Here is a 21229-nt window from a genome sequence, read left to right as displayed (position 1 = left end):
TGCATTTGGCACAAAGCATATAAAATAGCTGTTGGTTCAAGCTCTTATCTGCTCTTTGCATATGGAATTAGTTCCAAATTGGACCTTTCATTCAAAAGTACTAGAAATTGACTGGTTCAGCTGAGTAGTCTTTATCAAGTGTCGATGCTCCATGTGAGGGTGTAGTTCTACCCTCCTGTACTGAGACTGTTCTCATTTGCTTTCAGCTCTATTTCAGCTTCATTTGCCTATCGAAGTAAATGTTGTCAAAAATTTCTTTCAACCTTAAATTAGAGAATTGAATTTCAGACTTTGTCAATTCTGTAAATGAATGCATTCCTCCAAATTGCTGCACTATATCGTCTTTACTCCTTATTCTTAACCCCAGCTGTCTGTTTTGAATTATTCTATCTCTTCCTGTAATAATTTTACACAGTTATGGTGTCAAAGTCCACATTGATCACATCTTTTCTCATGGGAACAGTCTCCATTGTGCTGAGCCTACTTATCAAAGTATAGTTACTATTTTAGAGCAAAAGATATCACTTCACCTGTGTTCACTTTGTCGGTTACTTATGCAGGGTACATTGTATTAGTGATTCACTAAAAGTTAAGATACATCTTGAAGGCCGAGAATGAATATTGGTGGTCTTTGACTAGTAGATCTTTGACTGTAATCCCAAAATTGTCTACCTTAAACTATAGTTTGTATTAATTACCAACCTGGTGCAGAACAAAATTACTTTGGTGGGAATACTATATTGAAATGATGACCCTTCGCATTAACTCATTTTGTGGATACATGTTTATTTTAATAGAATGGTTGACATCTGATTGTTCTTGTTTCAAAAAATAATTAAGCATCTATTTGACAAAAACATAATCAGAACCAAAAATATGAATAGGTAGAAGGACCAGCTCCACACCCACACCAGGTCCTAGCTCCTGGCACTGTCAAGTTTTCATCATTCCCCCAGACCTCTCCCTCACCGAGGACGAACAATCAGTTCTCAGCAAAGGCCATACCTTTATCCCCCTCCGTCCACGCATCAGCAAATTCAATATGTGTCGTGATGTCGAACACTTCTTCCGCTGTCTCTGCCTCCAAGCTTACCTTTTTAATCATGACTCCAACCCACCATCTGAGGACCCCTTCACCTGCCTCCAACACACTCCATCCACCTGGACACCCCATGCTGGCCTATTACCTGTCCTCGACCTCTTCGTTTCCAATTGCCGCTGAGACATTAACCGCCTCAACCTGTCTACCCCCCTCCCCCATTCCAACCTCTCACCCTCACAATGCGCAGCCCTCTACTCCCTCTGCTCCAATCCCAACCATCAAACCAGCTGATAAAGGGATGCAGTGGTAGTTTGGCGCACTGACCTCTATACCGCTGAAGCCAGGCACCAACTCAAAGACACCTCCTCCTACCGCCATGACCATGATTTCCCCCATCAACCAACTATCAGCTTCCAGACCATACACAACCTCATCACCTCAGGAGATCTCCCACCCACAGCTTCCAACCTCATAGTTTGGGAACCCCACACCGCCCGATTCTACCTCCTTCCCAAGATCCACAAGCCTGACCACCCTGGCCGACCCGTTGTCTCAGTCTGCTCCTGCCCCACTGAACCCATCTCCACCTACTCAATACTGTTCTATTCCCCCCAGTCCAGGAACTTCCCACATATGTTCAAGACACCACCCATGCCCTCCACCTCCTCTAAGACTTCAGTTTCCCCAGGCCCCCCCAACGCCTCATCTTCACCATGGACATCCAATCCCTCTACAATTCCATCCGCCATGACTAGGGCCTCCAAGCCCTCCATTTCTTCCCCTCCTGACATCCCCAACAGTACCCTTCCAATGACACACACATTCGTTTGGCTGAACTGGTCCTCGCCCTTAACAATTTCTCCTTCGAATCCTTCCACTTCCTCCAGATGAAATGGGTAGCCATGGGCACCCGCATGGGACCCAGCTATGCCTGTCTCTTTGGCTACGTAGAACAGTCCATCTTCCGTAGTTACACTGGAATGACTCCCCACCTTTTTCCTCTGCTATATTTATGACTGCATCGGCGCCACTTAATCAACTTCAATGCATTCCACCCGGACCATCTCTGACATCTCCCTCCCCTTCCTGGACCTCTCCTTCTCCATCAATGACGACCGACTTAACACTGACATTTTCTACAAACCCACCGACTCCCACAGCTATCTCGATTACATCTCTTCCCACCCTACCTCCTGCAAAAATGCTATTCCGTATTCCCAATTCCTCCCACTCCGTCGTATCTGCTTTCAGGGGGACCTGTTCTACCACAAAACTCACCAGATGGCATCCTTCTTTAAAGACTTTAATTTCCCTTCCCACATGGTTGAAGATGTTCTCCAACGCATCTCATCCACATCCCGCACCTCCGCCTTCAAACTCCACCCCTCCAACTGCAATAAGGACATAACCCCCTCCCCCAAACCCAGTCCTCACCTTCCACCCGACCAACCTCTGCATAAACTGCATCATCCGCCAACATGTCCGCCCCCTACAAACAGACCCCACACCAGGGATAAATTTCCCTCCCCACCCCTATCCACTTTCCACAAAGACCATTCCCTCCATGACTACCTTGTCAGGTCCATACCCCCCAACAACCCACCCTCCCCTCCTGGCACCTTTCCCTGCCAACACAGGAATTGCAAAACCTACACTGACACCTCCCCCTCGCCTCCATCAAAGGCCCCAAAGGAGCCTTCTGCATCCATCAAAGTTTCACCTGCATATCCACCAATGTCATTTATTGTGTCTGTTGCTCCCGATGCAGTCTCCTTTACATTAAGGAGACTGGATGTCGTCTTGCAGAGCACTTTAGAGAACATCTCTGGGACACGTGCACCAATCAACCCCATCGTCATGTGGCTGAACATTTCAACTCCCCCTCCCACTCTGCCGAGGACATGTAGGTCTTGGGCCTCCTCCATGGCCATTCCCTCACCATCCCATGCTTGGAGGAAGAGCGCCTCGGAACACTTCAACCCCAGGGCAGCAATGTGGGCTTCACCAGTTTCTCTAATTCCCCCCCCACCCCCTTACCCCAGTTCCAACCTGCCAGCTCAGCACCATCCTCATGATCTGTCCTACCTGCCCATCTTCCTTCCCAACTATCCGCTCCACCCTCCTCTCTGACCTATCACCTTCATCCCCACCTCCATCCACCTATTGTAGTCTTGGCTTCCTTCTCCCCAGTCCCACCCCCCCCTCCCATTTATCTCTCCACCATCTTAATCCATCTTCCGTCAAGTTTAGAGTGGTGCTGGAAAAGCACAGCAAGTCAGGCAGCATCCGAGGAGCAGGAAAATCGATGTTTCGGGCAAAAGTCTCATTCCTGATGAAGGGCTTTTGCCCGAAACCTCGATTTTCCTGCTCCTTGGATGCTGCCTGACCTGCTGTACTTTTCCAGCACCACTCTAATCTTGACCGAAGATGGATTAAGCCTGTTGATCCTGGTTTTATCAATATTATCTGAGTTAGCTTGGAATTAAGTACTGCACATTCAGATGAGTTGCTACTGTTGCCATAACTTCCTGTTACAATCTGACCTTGCAATATATGTATTGTAGTGTCAGATCCAAATACAGATGACACATCCACAGTGCAATTTGATGCATTTTCCTTTGAACTAATATGAAAGATTCTCTACATGTTAACTTCCCTGTTGCAGATAAGTAACTACATCTTGGTAAAGTCCACATTTCATTTGTGGTATTTAATTTTCAAGTATTTAAATTGGGTATAATTGAATTGCTGATTGCTTGCAGTGCCCAATTTGTTTTGTGGACAAAATCTTGGTACATTTTAGATTTTCTCTCTCGGATGCAGAATGTCTAAGTTTAGGCATTTGATGCTGTATCTGTTGGCCTTTGATCTAATTTTGCTGGAGATTGGTGTTAAATGTAGAAATAGACATTTGAAATATTTAAAAGCTGCCAGAAATAATTCTGGAGAAGAAATTTTGTGCCCCTCAGAGCATGGTTCTCTTTCATATATTTTACAAGAGAAGAATAAATCAGAATGGAATCAGTTTAATGGAATAAAAGTTCAATTTTTAATAATTTGTAACATTCAAATTTGAAACGTTGAGTTCAGTAATTTGTTTCTTTCTGTTTAATGTCAAATGCTGCCTCAGCATGCTGTGCTGTGGGGAGGTTGACAATGTTTTGATTTTCTTTCCGATACAAGTTTTTTTAGCTTCATTTTTAGCAGATATACCAAGTAGAAATTTACAGAAATTGTGCTAGTCCAAGAATTCTGTTAGCATGAGAACCAAAATAAGCAGAAGAAAATGTAGCAAAAAGTGATAGATTTTTCTTTTCCTTTTGTCCCTTGTTGTGAAGAAACATTGCAAACAATGAGGGAAGTGAAATAAACATCTTGTTAAAAGCTGAGGTTAGTTTTGCTCCGCAAAGCAGTTTTAATCACTGTGTTCTCAAATTTGTGAATGGAACTGTTCTTTGGGAGAGCATGGCAGAATGCTTTCTCTTTCACAATAGTGTTCAGACATGTTCAGTCTTTTGTTTTCCATTTATTGGGTTGTTTGAAATGCATTGGTGAAGCTTGAGCAATGTGAATAAAGTCATCTAAGTAATATAACTTTTGAAGAGAACTTGCGCTAATGTTATGACTTGAATTGTAAGAGATAAATCTCCATCCTCTTTCTCAGCACCCCTTCCCCCTCTCTCCTTCTCACCTCTTATCCCCTCCCCCTTCCTTTCTTTCCTCCACACTCCTTCCACAGGACATCCTTTTTGATCTTTTTGCTATTGTTTGTAAAGGATTATGGTTGTTTAGTACATTTTATTTTCACTTATTATCACATTTAGTGATGCTGGTTGCGCACAGACCCAAAATTCATTCACTTGACTGAATTAGTAATTAGTATTTCAAATCTGTATAGTTAAAACCATTTTACAGCAAGATATATAAAGCCCCTAGTGGTATCACATTGGAGCAGTATGTTTTGCTCAAGTGAAACATGGAATATTCTGTCGTACATTTGTTAAACTTGTTACATTTGTGCAGAGGAAACATTGGTTAATTTTTACAAGAGATTATTTGTAATAGAGCACTTCAAAATATAAGATAAGATGTTTACTCTCTAGGATTATCTTGCTAAGCCAGTATTGTGCTTAGAATTGAATTAATGCCTAGGTTTACATTCAGATTTCCTGTAAGGCAGTTATGCTCCAGTGTGCAAATGCTTCAAAGCTTTTTCATACAAATTATGTTGAAAGTCCTGTGTGGACATTTGTTTCCTGCAAAGTCAGACAAAACTGATGGAATCACGCTGATTGTATTCTAACAATTTTAACAATCTTGATGTTTGGAGCTTTGAAGGATGCGTGCTATAAATACAGCTTTCACAGTTTGGAAGAAGGTGTTATAAAAATTAATGATCTGTGGATCTATTCTAAGACTAGTTGATTGATAGTCAAAGCAAAATTAAATAATCCCTATATATTAGCAGACAACCTAAATGAACCCTGAGCAGCAGCAGTAAATGTGGTGTAGTGTGTTGCTCTTTAGTCCTTTGATGTTTAGAGCATGTATATTAGCATGACTGAGAAGTAAAAATCTCCCCAGTGTACTACTTCAACTGAAAGTGGAATTACTAAAGGGGTGCACAGTGTATATTCATCTCATTTGCCAGTGAAAATCTCATCTTTGTCTTGCAAACCTCCCAGGTTTGTCCAATACATTCCCATGTTCCATGCTTTATAACCTCATCTTATCAAAACTTCTATATTTATCCCAAACATATTAAATCATTTTCATTTATCATTCCCTTTGCCAACATATGCTGACAACTTATATCAACTCAACATTTGAATTTCTCTTCCCTTGGATGTTATTTACTTATGAGGCCATGCCATCCCCTCTTGTTTTAAATTCCAATCTCCTTCACATTATCATTGATAGCTATATTTTGGTTACCTTGATTTCATGTTCTGGAAATCTCTTCTAATTCCTCTTTTTAAGTCAACGTTTTGACCAGTCCTCCCAATGTCTCCTCCTCTGGCTTGGTATCCATCTTTTACGTAAAAAATGGTTTCTAAAATGTCTTGTGACATTTTCTATTTTGCAGCTAGTATGTAAAAGCTATGGTAGTTGGATGGTCATCTGAACCATCACCTTAAGATTAGGTGGCCCCTGTGGAGAGATGAGATGAATGAAGGGGTTTGTCTTGATGTTTGCTGTTTGTCTTCTCTCATTGTTTATGCAGCCTGTGAAGGTTACTTCAAAGTCCGAAAAAGCTGCAGGATATAACCAGTGTGCTTTCATTTATTCTGGTTGAAATTTGTTGGGTGTCTGTTATGAGTTATACCAACTGGAAAGTTATGAGTATGTTGACAACTTGTGTTAAATAGATAAGTGGGATTTAAAAATCACCAATTTCCTATTGGACCATATGCTGCTCCTTCATTAAAGAGAAGACTGGTGTTGTTTTAACCTGAGTGTCACCATGCCTCAGGCAAGAGCTTGAAAAGGGGTCCTTCATGGTAACCTTAGCTGGTTTAGGAATTGAACCCACAATGTTGGTGCCACTCTGCATCTCAAACCAGCCATCAGCCAATGTAGCAGAGGTACTAATTGAACAAAATTGGATCCTGAGGGAACTTGACTATGTGCATGTGGGAATGATGTTTTCCTTTTGTGGAAGAATTGAGAACTAGGAGGTCATAGTTTAAAAATAAGGTGGTCCTATTTAGGACAGAGTTGAGGAATTTTTTTTGTTGTGTGGGTTGAGTGTCTTTGGATTCCTTCACAAGACGGTGGATGCACAACTTTTAAATATTTTTGAGGTCAAAATAGATGGATTTTTAGTTGCCAAGGAAATGAAAGATTATCAGGGGTCTGTAGGAATGCTGAGGTGAGGTTAAATCAAATCTGTGATCTGAACCTGCTTTGCCATTCCAAGTGCTGAGTGACCTACTCTTGTTCCTTTTTTGTATGATCTCAGCTGTTAGCAGTAGAACAGTTGACTGTAATACATCGTTAAAAACCACTTTGCACTTGCTTTTCACTCAGAGGTATATATCAAGTCATAAAAATAACATGAAGAATGACCACTCTAATGAAGAGTCACTAGACTTGAAATGCTAATCTTGCTTTCTTCCCACGCATGCTACCAGACCTGCTGAGTTTCTCTAGCAATTTCTGTTTTGTTATACATAAAGCCCGTTGCTTTTGCAGCAAACTGATGAACTGGTCTTCTGACTTTAATATTAAAGCCTTAAAAGCATTTTGGAAGAAATCCTGGTTTGGGTGGTTTCTTTGGTAAGTAATGAACTGGCAAATGTACTCTGTGAATATATCTGGCTGTTGGCATTTGAGATGCCATCCTGGACTAAAGAAGCATTGTTTCATGTTGTTATAGTACATTCCCAGCTTGTGTGTGTTTATAGCAATTTATGAAGAACAAAATGTTTTCTCTTTCAGCTTCTAAACATGACACAAGTCGAGTGTATTTTTGAATACAGTGTTTTTAAAAAAAAAAGTTTTTATTCGGATGTCATTAGCCAATGTTTCTCAATGACAAGAATAGATAGAATATTTTCTCGTGCTGCCAGGCAGAGAACAGTTATTTTCTGTAATTTTTTTCATTCATTCATGTAGGCATCACTGGCTAGGCCAGCATTTGTTACCATTCCAAAATTGCCCAGACAGCTGTAAAGAGTCAACAACATAGCTGGTTGTAGGCAAGACCAGGAAAGGACAGCAGATTTCCTTCCCAAAAATATATCAGTGAATCAGGTGGGGTGTTTCGATAAAGTGGTTACATCAGACCAGCTCTTTAGTCCTAATTTTATTGAATTCAAATGTCACCAATTACCATGGTGAGATTTGAATCCCTGTCCCCAGAGCATTGGCCTGGGTTTCTGAAATCCTAGTCCAGTGACATTAGTACTATAGCACAGCCTCCCATAGTGCAGGTGGCTATAACTGGTTTCTCTAATTCTGGAAGGAAGCTATTGAATGCAATGAAAATCCTTTTGTGCAGATAGTCAATAACCTTTTTTAATTTAGTATTGCCTGACTGCATTTGGTACACCAAGTCCATTTTCTTTAACAGGGCTGTTCAGTTGTATGTTTTAAAATAATTTGTAAATTTGATTAACTTTACAGGCTGTGCTTCTGCTGCTGTTGGAAAATACTATCCTTAGCATGAAAGTAAGAGCACTGCTCACTGATAGAAAATCCTTGTATGTCTGATCATGTTTATTTTGTATAGTCCTCTGCAGAATTGTTTGATATGGTTGAAGTTAGCGTCTTGGAGCCTGTGATTCTTGATGACTAAATATCTATTGGACATCAGTTGCAAGTCATCTAGACTGTCTTGATTTTCTCTGGAAACATTGTGTTCAACTAAGTTGTTTTAGTGCCAGGCTTCTAAGTAAAAAATGTAAATTGGGAGTGAAAACGTGAGCGTTAAGCTAAATAAATTAACTTCTGTGCTCCTTCCATTGCCCATAGAAGCTTACCATAGAGTGATGGTCAACTGAAATGATAATTTTTCCTTTTCCTGGTGTGGCATGAACAATAGCAAGAATGATGGAAAATCTGGCAGAAATGGAGCAAATCATACTCTGTGTTGATCCAAATTCTTTTTTTCCCCTGAAGTTGGGAGTGGTAATTTCAGTAACTCTCAATTGCATGTCAACTGTATCATTTCCATACATTTGCATCTTAGCCTGACCCCTCTTATTCATACATTACTGTACTTTAAATTCTCCTCTTTTAGATGGTGAAAATTCCTCACGTAAATCAAAGCATACTTGTCCCTGCATGCTCCAGGGCAATCATTCACCTCAGCCCTTCATCCATGCAATTAGCTTCACCACATCTTCGTGCCTGCTCTCAGGTCAACTTCGACACCACTTCAAACTCTTCAGAACTTTGGAGCTTGGGGACACCTGTAACTTAGACAAGGTCACTGAGTTAATGTCATTCATGCGTACCATTCATTGAAACCTGACGCATCTTGTTTTCTTAGTGCTCCCTCCCTTTACCACTTATTTGAAGGATGCTAGCCTCTGCAAGCTCCACATAGCATCCTTGGAGCATTCTTGCTGATTTCAGCACTCAGTTATGGACTGTCAGCTTCTTTGTGGTTTGCATTGCTTTCTGGACACGGTCTGTAGTGCTCCGTTTCAGGCTGGAGGGGCTTAATGGCCTACTCTTGTTCCTATATTCCAGTTTCCAGCTGCTGTGACTTGTATTACCTTATAGTGCAGGTGGAGAGATTAACAGTTAGTGATAGTAGGGAGTATTGAGCAAGCAATCTCAGTGAGACAGAGAGTGAAAAGTCACTGTTTGCACCATGCTGTGCCGAGGCAAGTAGCATTTGCGTCACGTGTCAGACAATGATCGTCTTAAACAAGTGAGCATTTAACTGTCACTTTGAATGTGCGATGGTCTTGTATCCGATGATATGGGGTTGCCCAATTTACCAACATCTATGTTAAGAACACTTGTACTTAGGAATGCAATCCATACAGGGGTATAATTTTAAAGATCTATTTTATGAACATTTCCTGAATTTACTATTTGTTATTTTATATTGACTTGCATTGTATTCTGACTTGCATATGAACTCCAGAACACCAACCCAGTTGCAAACCAGGATTACCTGTACAATGATACACTCAGCATATCTCTTGAGGGCACTGATAGTGAGGTATGACATAACTTTGGAACTCCTTGCCAAAGTCTACCATGGAGGCGAAGTCCTTATGTATATTTAAGGCTGAGATAAAGATTGATCATTAGGGGAATTAAGTGTTATGAAGAAAAGGCAAGAATGTGGACATGAGGAATTGTTGGATCAACCATGATCCAGTTGAATGGCACAGTCGGCTTGTCGATCCGAATGGCCTAAACCTGTACCTCTTGCTTTATCTTGTAGCACAAACAGTAGATTGCTATGGAGACTCTGTGGGATGGGCCAAGTTTTCCTGCAGTGAGTCAAAGTGAGGATTTTAGTACGATAGGTTGAATGGAAGAGTAGTTGGTGGTGGTGATGCATGAACAGGACAGGAACTGAGATGTCTCTATTGAGCCCAAAGAAAGCATGGAGGGTCGGAAGGATCTGTTATTGGTGAGGTGGTTGAAAGCAGTGTGTACATCCAATATAAAGAGCTATTATCGATCAGCCTTGTTGAGATGCATGTTCAGCGGGAGAGTTGATGTGAGTGCTGTCCCTGAGAGTGAAAGTTAATGAAGAGAAGGTTTTGACACTTAGCCTTGCAGACGCGGTAGATCACCTTCTTGCACTAATATGCGTTTCTTATCACCTGGGACGTCAGCACTGATCCGGGCTGCTGACAGTATCCTGGCTAGCTTGGTCCAGTGGTGTGGTCTCCTCTTGAGTTCAGCTGGAAACAATACGCCCAATACACTAAAACCTCCGGTACCTGTTCGCAAAGAGGGAGCAAGTTTTTCTTTCCTCCAGGGCATATTCTGAATGTTGAGGCTCAAGCCACAGTCATGTTCCTGGTTTGCAGCATCTGAAGTGGCAGAAAGTTAGGCTTTAATGATGGTAGCTGAGGCATGAAAGTGGAAAAGTACCAAGTGTTTCTTCCTCTCCGGCACTGTTCCCTCAGGAGCCCGCCCAAGAGCCCAGTTGGATAATTAATGAGGTGAAGAGTGGAAGATTTTGAGAGAAAGGTTGCTTCAAGCTGTTGCTTCAAGAAAGCTATCTTTCTTGACAAAATACTTTAACTCTAAAGAGGACATTTTGCCCATTGTTTCATTTTCTGTGTGACAGGAAAGACCAATATAATTTTCCATCAGCTTGGGTGCAATCTACTGCCATTTGTGTAGCATTCTGGTAGGTGGGTATTGTGGTTAGCAATTTGATTATCTCAGTTTAAAATCTTTTCATGCTCAATATTGTTTTGAAATTTAAAACACCGAGTGCGTGGACTAGGACATGTACACAGTCCCAGCACCACTGTGATCTGAACTCTGGTTTCCAGCATCTGCAGTCCTCACGTTTGCCATGTACACAGTGCACTAATGCATAAGGTGCTTCAGTCTTTAGAGGGAGTTTATGCAGTCAACTAGTATGAGTAGCATGATTATGTTGTTGAACTTCACTGTTATTGGCTGGTGAGGTCCTACAATGACCAACAACCGCATGCAGCTCTTAGTGTTGGTTCTAAGCCAGTATTGGGCATCCTCTTCCGTGGTTCGTAAGGTGAAGGCTGTGGGAGTCTGAGAGGAGCAGAAATCGCAAAGCTCTTCCCAATTATTCTTTTTGTTGTCATAGAATCGTACGGTACAAAAGAGATTCTTTGGCCCATCACTGCCAAAAATACAACTAACTGCACTACTCCCATTCTCTCATTAGGCCCTTGGCCTTCAATGTCCTGGTATTGCAAGTTTTCAACCAAGTACTACTAAAAGGTTGAGTTTTCCCACCTCAACAAATCTCCCAAACAGTTAAATCTGAGGTGGGCAATGTCTCAGGACTAATAATAATGCTAATAATCCGCAGTCTCAGGTTCTGGAAGTACAGATTTTAATTCCAGTGTGGTAGATGATGAAATTTGAATTCCATAATAAGCTAACCCAATCGTGGCCATATACCCTCTGTTGATTGTCGCAAACCATGTGGTTCACTTGTCTTTTTGGGAAAGAAACTAGCTATTCTTACCTGGTCTGGCTATGTGTGACTCCAGGCCAAGAGCAAATGTGGTTGACTATTAACTGCTCTGTGCAATTTGGGATGGACAATCCATGCTGGATTAGCCAGAAATACTCACATTCTGTGTTTTATATATTATATGATGCTAATGTCGTTTTTTTTTAATTTAGAAAGATGCAAGTAAACATTTTGATGCTCCTTTTACTGATGACAAAAGAGAAGAAATTGAGGCTTTGGCTAAAAAGTTTGAAGAGAAATACGTGAGTCCTGTATAGTTTTTCTTCATTAAGGAAGCTTACAGCTTTAATACCTACATCCTCTATTAAGTCTGATCTATTTGATAAAGTTGTTTTGCTGTCCTACTATTTTGTAAGCTAACTTCTATCCAGGCTATTTCATTTGAATTTTGATTGCACTAAGCTTTCAGAAACAAAACTATTTAAAAAGCCACAAGGATTAATTCAGCAATGCTGCATAAGTAAACCTGTTGCAAAGTGTCTAGTATTGGCCATGTTGCTAACTGAAAATTTAATTCCGAGTCTGTTCGCTCCAACAGCATCTTAGCAGAAGCAGATATTCTGATTTAAGATCAAAAGTGAACATTCATCAGATTATAAGTTACTTTATAGGTATCTTTCCTTCATGTGACACATTTGACTAAGATGGATTAATAGGCCACAATTTGAATGAATATTTATGGTTCATTAGAAATGGATTATTTTTGAAACTGTTGTGAAACCTTCAAGACCACACAGTGCACATGTTCATATTTCCTGTCAACAGCCTATTAACCTGCCTTCCCTCCTACCTGCAATATAATTGATACAATTCAGCTTGTAAGTTTGCTTGCTGAGTTGGCAAGGTTGTTTTCAGATGTTTTGTCACCATGCTAGGTAACATCAGTGAGCCTCTGGTGAAGCACTAGTGTTCTGTCCCACTTTGTTTGTGTCTTGGTCTCTTAAGGTGGGTGATGTCATATCTTTTTCTCAAAGGTTGGTAAATGGGGTCCAAATCTATGTTTCTTGATGGAGCTCCAATTTGAATGCCAGGCCTCTAGGAATTCTCTGTTTAACCTGATGGATGTATTGTCCCAGTCAAAGTGGTGTCCTCCTTTGAGTGTATTAAAGGATACTAGTGATAGTGGGTCAGGTCCTTTGGCTAGTTGTTCATCTATCCTGGTGACTAGTTTTCTGCCTGTCCTTCTGAGGTAGTGTTTGATACAGTCCTTGCATGGTATTTTATAAATGACGTTCGTTTTGCTGATTGTTGGTACGCTGTCCATTTTAGGGTCATCGGTAGCTGTTTGTGTGTTAGTAGGTTTGTGGGCTACCATGATGCCAAAGAGTCAGAGTAGTCTGGTAGTCACCTCTGAGATATCTTTGATGTATGGATAGTGTGGCTAGAGTTTGTGTGTTGTGTCTACTTGTTTGGGTTTGTTGTTTAAGAATCGGCAGACTGTTTATCGGGTAACTGTTCTTGAATGCGCCATATAGGTATTTTTCTTCTGCTTGTAGTTCCTAGGGGCTGCTGTGTGTTGTGGCCCATTTAAAGATGTCCTAATGCAGCTCCATTTGCAGGTGTTGGGATGATTGCCTCTGTAGTTAAGTGTCTGGTCTGTATGTGTTGCTTTCCTGCAGATTTTTTTCTCTGTTCTACATTAACTGTTTGTTCCACTATGACATCTAGGAAGAGGAGTCTGTTGGCGTTCTCATTTGTGAAATTTATGCCAATAAGGATGTTTTTGATGGTGTTATAGCTTTCCTCTAATTTGTTACATTTTGTGATGATAAAGGTGACATCAAAGACATCTCTAAGATGACTACCAGACTACTCCAACCCCTTGGTATCATGGTAGCCCACAAACCTACCAATACACTGAAACAGCTACTGATGAACCAAAAGGAGCCTTTTTCAACAACCAGCAAAGTGAACATCATTTACAAAATACCATGCAAGGACTGTAACAAACATTACACCGGACAGACAGGCAGAAAACTAGCCACTAGGATACACAAACACCAACTAGCCACAAAAAGACATGACCCACTATCACTAGTATCCTTAAATACAGTTGAAGGAGGGCACCGCTTCGACTGGGACAACACATCCATCTTAGGACAGGCTAAACTGACACACTCATGGGAATTCCTAGAGGCCGGGCATTCAAACCGCAATTCCATCAAGAAACGCGTCGATGTGGACCCCATTTACCAACCTCTGAGATAAAGAACCGCAAATGATATCACCCACCTTAACAGACCTAATGCACAAATAGAAAGTGGGACAGAATATCATTGCTTCATGGGAGACTCACTGATGATGATACCTAGTATGGTGATGAATGTCTGAGAACAAACTTACCAGCTCAATGCACAAACCTACAACCTGAACCTCAATCTGAGCTGCAAATCTTCTCAAAAATTGATAAAATTATTTAATCATTAACACATTGACTTTTTGAGGATTTCTGTTAAAGCAATAATAAAGCAAATATTTCTTGCAAATTACAATGTATTCATATTTCGATCTGCTCTGCTCTAAATTCAAGTAGCACATGACTGCACTAAAAGTGCAGGTACTCTTTTGGAACATGCACCAGCTGTCCATTGTGTTAATCTCCCAAAGAGTTCAGTGCTTATAGTCATAATTATTTGAAATATAAATTTGTGCCAGTTGCCTTTAGTTGGCATGCGCTGCAAGTGTCACAGCAGTGCTATTGGTGACAGAAAAACACCACATCTTTTTAATTATCCAAGCAAAAGATGTAAGCAAGTCTCAGATCATTCTTTACTATTAAAAAAGCAATGTTTGAGATTACAGTACAACTTTCAAATAAACGCTACATGACCACATTTGAACTTTAATTGGAGCAGAAATCCGTGTTTAGACAAGTGTTGCTGGAGGTAGTTCTGTTTCTAGATTTAAGTGTCACCTTGCAGGACTTTCTGACTGAGTAACGTTTATTGAATTATGTTTCTGATGGTTTTCATATCTTCAAATTCTTTGCTTGGAGAATACTATGTAATAGAAAAAGGAGTCAGAGACTGATGTGAATGCTCCTTCCATGGCCATATTGTATGAGATAAAGTGGCAGTTCATCTAATACAACAGGAATTATTTGAGCTATAGAATCCCTACAATGTAGAAACAGGCCATTTGGCCCATTGTGTCCACAGTGACCCTCCAAAAAGCATCCTATCCAGACCCACCCCACAGCCTGTCCCTGTAACCCTGCATTTCCCATGGCCAATGTGCCTGGTCTGCATATCCCTGGACACTATGGGCAATTTGGCATGGCCAGTCCACCGAACTTGCACATCTTTGGATGATGGGAAGAAAGCGGAGAACCAAAGGAAACCCACGCGGACACTGGGAGAATGTGCAAACTCCACACAGATTGTTGCCTGAGGGTGGAATTGAACGCGGGTCCAAGGCACTGAGAGACTGCAGGGCTAGCCACTGTCGCTCCAATCTTAACCTAACATTCAACAGATGGGTTAAAGCAGGCACCAACACTCAAACATAAATCTCCTGTTGGAAGTCTGTCCATAATTTTAAGCCAGAGTCTCTGGTCTTCACATTGAGACAATAGCATGATTCAAACTCTGTATTTTGACTCAACTGTTAATGCTATAATTATGCCAAATACTCACTTCATCTCATGAATGAAGAGATTGAAGTTGTTGCAGCAGAGAATCATTGGGGAAAGGATGACTTACTTTAGCTGCATGGAACTGGAATAGGAGACTGGTTGATTAAGTAGCACCAGTACAATTAATGATGTTTGTTCATGTATAGCTTTTACGTTTTAGGGCCCAAAGAAGCGAAGGAAGGATCGTATCCAAGATCTGATCGACATGGGTTATGGATATGATGAAACCGATCCATTTATAGATAACTCTGAAGCTGTAAGTAAATTGAATTAACAAGCACCGTCTATAAGCAACAGTGATAACTCTTTAAAGTTATTTCATTTGCTGTGAAGTGTTTCAAGATGTCCTAAGGAATTGAGAAACACTAGAGGGATGCAAATTCTTTCTTTTTACTTTCTCTCTCCTTCCTTTGATTTCCTTGGGCAATAAATGCAATTTCAGCCCTTTTGTATTTTTCAATAAAGAAGAATTCTGTACATGTCATCTTTTGTTTTGCTCTGTTAAAACTTTAATGTGTACCAGACTTTGGTTCTTGTTCAGAATCTGCATGATATTGTGATGTTGTCATTGGAAATTTTGTTTGTAACATTAGAATGAAATATGTTGAGCAACAATGAGTTTGGGAAATGTTTTCAGTCTGTGTCATCAGGTTTCTGTATCTATATCAGACATTTTAACATTCTTGCAGTAAAACTAATTGGGCATTTCAGAGTATGATATATGTTGAGTGACATGAGAGGGAAAATAATTTCTGCTGACTATATAGTCTCTGGCTTTTTCTATAGTTTGATGAATCCAGTTGAATTGAAGTTGCACATGTGGAACAAAATGAAGATTAAAATATATATTAATTTTGTTGAATGGAATGCCACTATGAATTCTCCCAAATAAAAATTTCGATGTTTGACTTATTTTGGACAGGAATAACTGTTTATCTTTGACTTGCAACTTGCAGAGAAAGCTTAGATGTGGTATTCTTTGTGAGTATAGTCTCCACTTCAAAAATACCTGATTAAAGTGAGCAGTTGTTTATGAGCCAAAACCAACAACAATTAACAATTTTTATTAATGTCATTCTCAGTGTTCTCAAATAATAGCTGAAGTACTTAATTTATTTTGGACAAGAATAGCTATTTAATCCTAGTTCACAGCTAGGATTAAAGTACCCTAAATAGCAGAGAAGGCACTTCAGGCAAGCTTCACTCACCTGCAATTCAAGATTTCTTATCCTTACATGCTGCATCTAGATTTTTTTCTTGTTCTTTGCAATTCATTTCACTGTGTTCAAATAGAAAAATGTCTGAGGTAATAAAATGAGGAATGAACGATGTATTGTCACATATATCAGGGGCGATACAATGAAAAGTGTTCTGTCACCACAGTCAGGTGTCATGTTGAGGTATAAAAGAATAAAAAGAAAGTACTTATTCAGAGTTAATCTTAATCGACTGGGGTTCCAAATACTGATCCAGCATTTCTGCAAGGTTCCTGCTATGGGCCTACTGCAGCCAGGAACCCCCCGCTCCAGGCGCCATCTCCACTGCAGTCGTTGACTCGTTATCACGGAAAGAGTCCATGCTCTGGGCCAACTACAGCCAGAAGTCCCCGTTCTGCCACCCCTGCTTCACCCCATTCCAGGGGTCCATGCATCAGGCCCACTGAGCCAGGAGTTCCCACTCTGTCATCGCTGCAGCTGACCCCCCCTACCGCCATTACAGGAGTCCACACATCAGGCCTATGAGCCAGAAGTCACTGCTGACCACGCTCCAGCCTCCCTGGAGGATGATGGAGAAGAAAATAAAAAAGATGGTGACAAAAAGGGGAAAGAGAAAGAATGCAGTCAGCCTGGAGCAGATGGACTCAGCCCGAATACTACCTGTTGTCCAAGTGCCACCATCTTGAGCTTACAACTTTTGGCGGGGTGGGGAAAAAGCACTAACATTTTAGTTGTCCTCTCTGGCAGCTTTTACTGTAAAGGAAATTTGTTCAGCAGCCACTTAAATCCAATCAACAAGAATCAAAATTGCCTTTTGATAGTAACTCTAAAGTCTTTAGTTGACAAATCGCATTCCTTACCAAGATGTTTCAGTTGTGGGAACTTAAATTGCAGAAATATTTCTATAACTGGAAGACTGCAAAGACTTGGTAACATGCAACATGTTGCACTGGCTGCTTTGGGTTTCCACCTGCTTGGAAATTGTTTTATGTAGTGAGCAAAGTATTCCAAACTTCACTTGCAATTTTCTACGTAAGACTAGTAATAAGGATGCAATTACAATGTGACTTCAGAATTGTCTTATTGATGTCTAAGAACGAGGTCAACACCAAGCTTGTCCTTTTTTGATAACTATGCATCATCTATCTTTCGCCAAATCTGTTATGTTCTGAGTACATGTAATTAATTGCTTCTTCATTGGTTTGTTTACGTGATCACTTGTACAGGTGCTTAATGTGCATTTTCAAAAAAAAGCAAGCTCTTTGTTAGTAAGTATTGCCATGTTCATATGACCCACTATCTACCTCTGAAGGTGCAGAGGTTTTGGGCCTTGTAATTAACAGACCTCCACTCATAACCCCAAATGAATAGCACCAATTGATCAAAGGTGTTAGTTCTACTTGGGTCTGCAACCAATGTCCTTGCTGGAACAAGAGGCATTTGGAGTAAGGTGATAGATTCTAGAGTGCAAGAAGCAGTAAATAAGTTATCCCTGAATTGGAAGACCGAAACTCTCACTGAAAAAAGACGTTGTGTTATCTATCAGTAAAGTAGAGGGATCAAAATGCTGGTTTCTGGCTTGAAGTCTTGAGGGTAGCTCAAGAAACCAGTTTTTAAAGAAGTAAGCAGTCTGGGTAATCCAAGATGGCGGTCAGGAAAAATTTCTGGCTGTAACAGCTGCTCTTTTTTTGAGGTGTCTTGTGTTGGAGGTGATTTCCTCAAATTCCAGGAGCAGCAATTACTCTTTTATATGCTGTTGCATTGCTTTGGAACTTTGGAGGAAGAAAAAGTGTTTAAAAAAAACAGCACTTTTTAAAAGGGAAAAGAACAGACAAAGGAAATGCATGTGGTGAGGTTAGTGCAGGAGAGAGAGAGAGCGAGAGAGAGAGAGAGAGAGAGAGAGAGAGAGAGAGAGAGAAAGAAACCCACATTGCTAACTGACAGCGTTAGTATTTACTGCCTTTACTGTTGAATTCATGTAGCACTGAACATCGGAGTGCATCTGGGAAAATTAAAAAAGTGAAATTCGAACTGCTCTTGGACGGACCTGTTTGGGAGAGGTCACAGAACTGAAACAGATAAGTGGATGTTTTAAGCATGGCCTTAAAATAAGTCTGCAGTAGTGAGTAGAGTGGGTTCTTGATTTATGTTTTATTGAGCTATGTCTCTTGATTAAAGCCAGAAGTATTAATTTAACCTGGAGGAGTGTTTTCTAGGAGAATAAGACAGTGCTATTTTCTGGCTGTCTAGATTGAAAGAAGCAAAAATGGCCCTTAGCAGAGTGATATGCTCTTGTCGGATGTGGAAGTTAAGGGAGAGTTTACAGGTTCCTGAGGATTATATCTGCAATAAATGCTGTTGGTTAAGATCGCGTGGATCGGTTGGAGAGGCAGTTAGAGGCAATGAGTTAAAAAGAGCAAGAGGATACTGTTATAGGAAGGGGGAAAAGTCTCAGATACAGTCACGTAGATGGGTTAACTCCAGGAAAGATAAGAGAGGCAAGTAGGTAGTGCAGGAGTCTTTTGTGGCTATCTGCATTTCAAACAAGTATGCTGTTTTGGAAAATGTAGGGGGTGATGATTCTCAGGGGAACGTAGCACAAACAGCCAAGTTTCTGGTATTGAGACTGGCTCTAATGTAATGAGGGGTACGTCGGGTTCCAAGCAATCAATTGTGTTCGGGGATTCTCTAGTCCGAGGTACAGACAGACGTGTCTGTGGCGAACAGCGAAAAATCAGAATGGTGTGTTGCTTCCCTGGTGCCAGGATCAAGGATGTCTGAGAGGGTGCAGGACTTTCTACTGGGTAGAGGGACCAGCAGCAGGTCATTATTCACATTGGAACCAACGACATAGGAAGGGAAATGGTTGAGGTTCTGAAGGGAGATTACTACTCTCAAGGACCTCCTTTTTAAATTTCTGCATAACTCTGTAATGTCTGGATTACTCCCACTGCTACGAGCGAGTGAGGGCAGGAATAGGAGGATCGAGCAGATGAACGCATGGCTGAGGAGCTGGTGTGTGGGAGAAGGATTCACATTTTTGGATCATTGAAATCTCTTCTTGGGGTAGAAGTGACCTGTACAAGAAGGGCAGATTGCACCTAAATTGGAAGGGGACTAATATACTGGCAGGGAGGTTCGCTACAGCTGCTTGGGAGGATTTAACCTAGTAAGCTGGGGGGGTGGAACCCAGGCAATAGTGAGGAAAGATTTTGATCTGAGACTGGTACTGTTGAGAGCAAAGGCGAGGCAATTCGGCTGGGCAGGCAGGTATAAAGCAGAGAACAAGGTAGGACTAATAAATTAAACTGCATTTATTTCAATGCAAGGGGCTTAACTGGGAAGGCAGATGAACTCCGTGCATGGTTAGGAACATGACTGGGATATCATAGCAATTACGGAAACATGGCTCAGGGCTGGGCAGGACTGGCAGCTTAATGTTCCATGATACCAATGCTACAGGAAGGATAGAAAGGGAGGCAAGAGAGGAGGGGGAGTGGCATATTTGATAAGGGATAGCATTACAGCTGGACTGAGGGAGAATATTCCCTGAATGTGTTTCCGGGAAGTTATTTGGATGGAACTGAGAAATAAGAAAGGGATGATCACCTTATTGGGATTGTATCATAGACCCCCGAATAGTCAGAGGGAAATTTGAGAAACAAATAATGTAAAAGTAATGGGGTGGTTATGATAGGGGATTTTAATTTTCCAAACATAGACTGGGACTGCTGTAGTGTTAAGGGTTTAGATGGAGATGAATTTCTTAAGTATGTACAAGATGATTTTCTGATTCGATATGTGGATGTACCTCCGAGAGAACATGCAAAATTTGACCTACTCTTGGGGAATAAGGCAGGGCAGGTGACTTGAGGTGTCAGTGGGGGGGAGCACTTTGGGGCCAGTGACCATAACTCTATTCGTTTTAAAATAGTGATGGAAAAGGATAGACCAGATCTAAAAGTTGAAGTTCTAAATTGGAAGAAAGCCAATTTTGACAGTGATAGGCAAGAACTTTCGAAAGCTGATTGGGGGCAGATGTTCGCAGGTAAAGGGACGGCTGGAAAATGGGAAGCCTTCAGAAATGAGATAACGAGAATCCAGAGAAAGTATATTCCTGTCAGGGTGAAAGGGAAGGCTGGTAGGTATAGGGAATGCTGGATGACTAAAGAAATTGAGGGTTTGGTTAAGAAAAAGAAGGAAGCATATGTAAGGTATAGACAGGATAGATCAAGTGAATCCTTAGAATATAAAGGTAGTAGGCGTCTACTTGAGAGAAATCAGAATGGCAAAAAGGGGACATGAGATAGCTTTGGCAAATAGAGTTAAGGAGAATCCAAAGGGTCTTTACAAATACATTAAGCACAAAAGGGTAACTAGGGACAGAATAGGCATGCCCGAAACGTCGATTCTCCTGCTCCTTGGATGCTGCCTGACCTGCGCTTTTCCAGCAACACATTTTCAGCTCTGATCTCCAGCATCTGCAGTCTTCACTTTCTCACAGAATAGGGCCCCTCAAAGATCAGCAAGGCTGCCTCTGTGTGGAGCCACAGAAGATGGGGCAGATACTAAACAAGTATTTTGCATCAGTATTTACTGTGGAAAAGGAGATGGAAGGTATAGAATGTAGGGAAATAGATGGTGACATCTTGGAAGATGTATGTCTT

General features: G+C 41.1%; 1 protein-coding gene across 3 annotated transcripts in view; it reads left to right on the top strand.

Annotated features, from left to right (window-relative positions):
* Positions 1 to 21229, top strand: part of LOC140464662 (ubinuclein-1-like) — an 81313-nt gene that overhangs the window by 2348 nt on the left and 57736 nt on the right. For 2 of the 3 annotated variants that reach the window (XM_072560026.1, XM_072560025.1), the window contains exons 2-3: positions 11864 to 11953; positions 15506 to 15601. In XM_072560026.1, the coding sequence (XP_072416127.1) occupies positions 11864 to 11953; positions 15506 to 15601 (186 nt within the window). Of the gene's footprint in view, positions 1 to 11863; positions 11954 to 15491; positions 15602 to 21229 lie in introns of those variants that run through there. The other variant, XM_072560027.1, reaches the window with a different exon arrangement.

Source organism: Chiloscyllium punctatum, chromosome 40 (assembly GCF_047496795.1).
Source record: "Chiloscyllium punctatum isolate Juve2018m chromosome 40, sChiPun1.3, whole genome shotgun sequence".
Lineage (NCBI taxonomy): Eukaryota > Metazoa > Chordata > Chondrichthyes > Orectolobiformes > Hemiscylliidae > Chiloscyllium > Chiloscyllium punctatum.
Note: the sequence above shows the minus strand (reverse complement) of the source record. Positions and strands in the feature narration are given on the sequence as shown.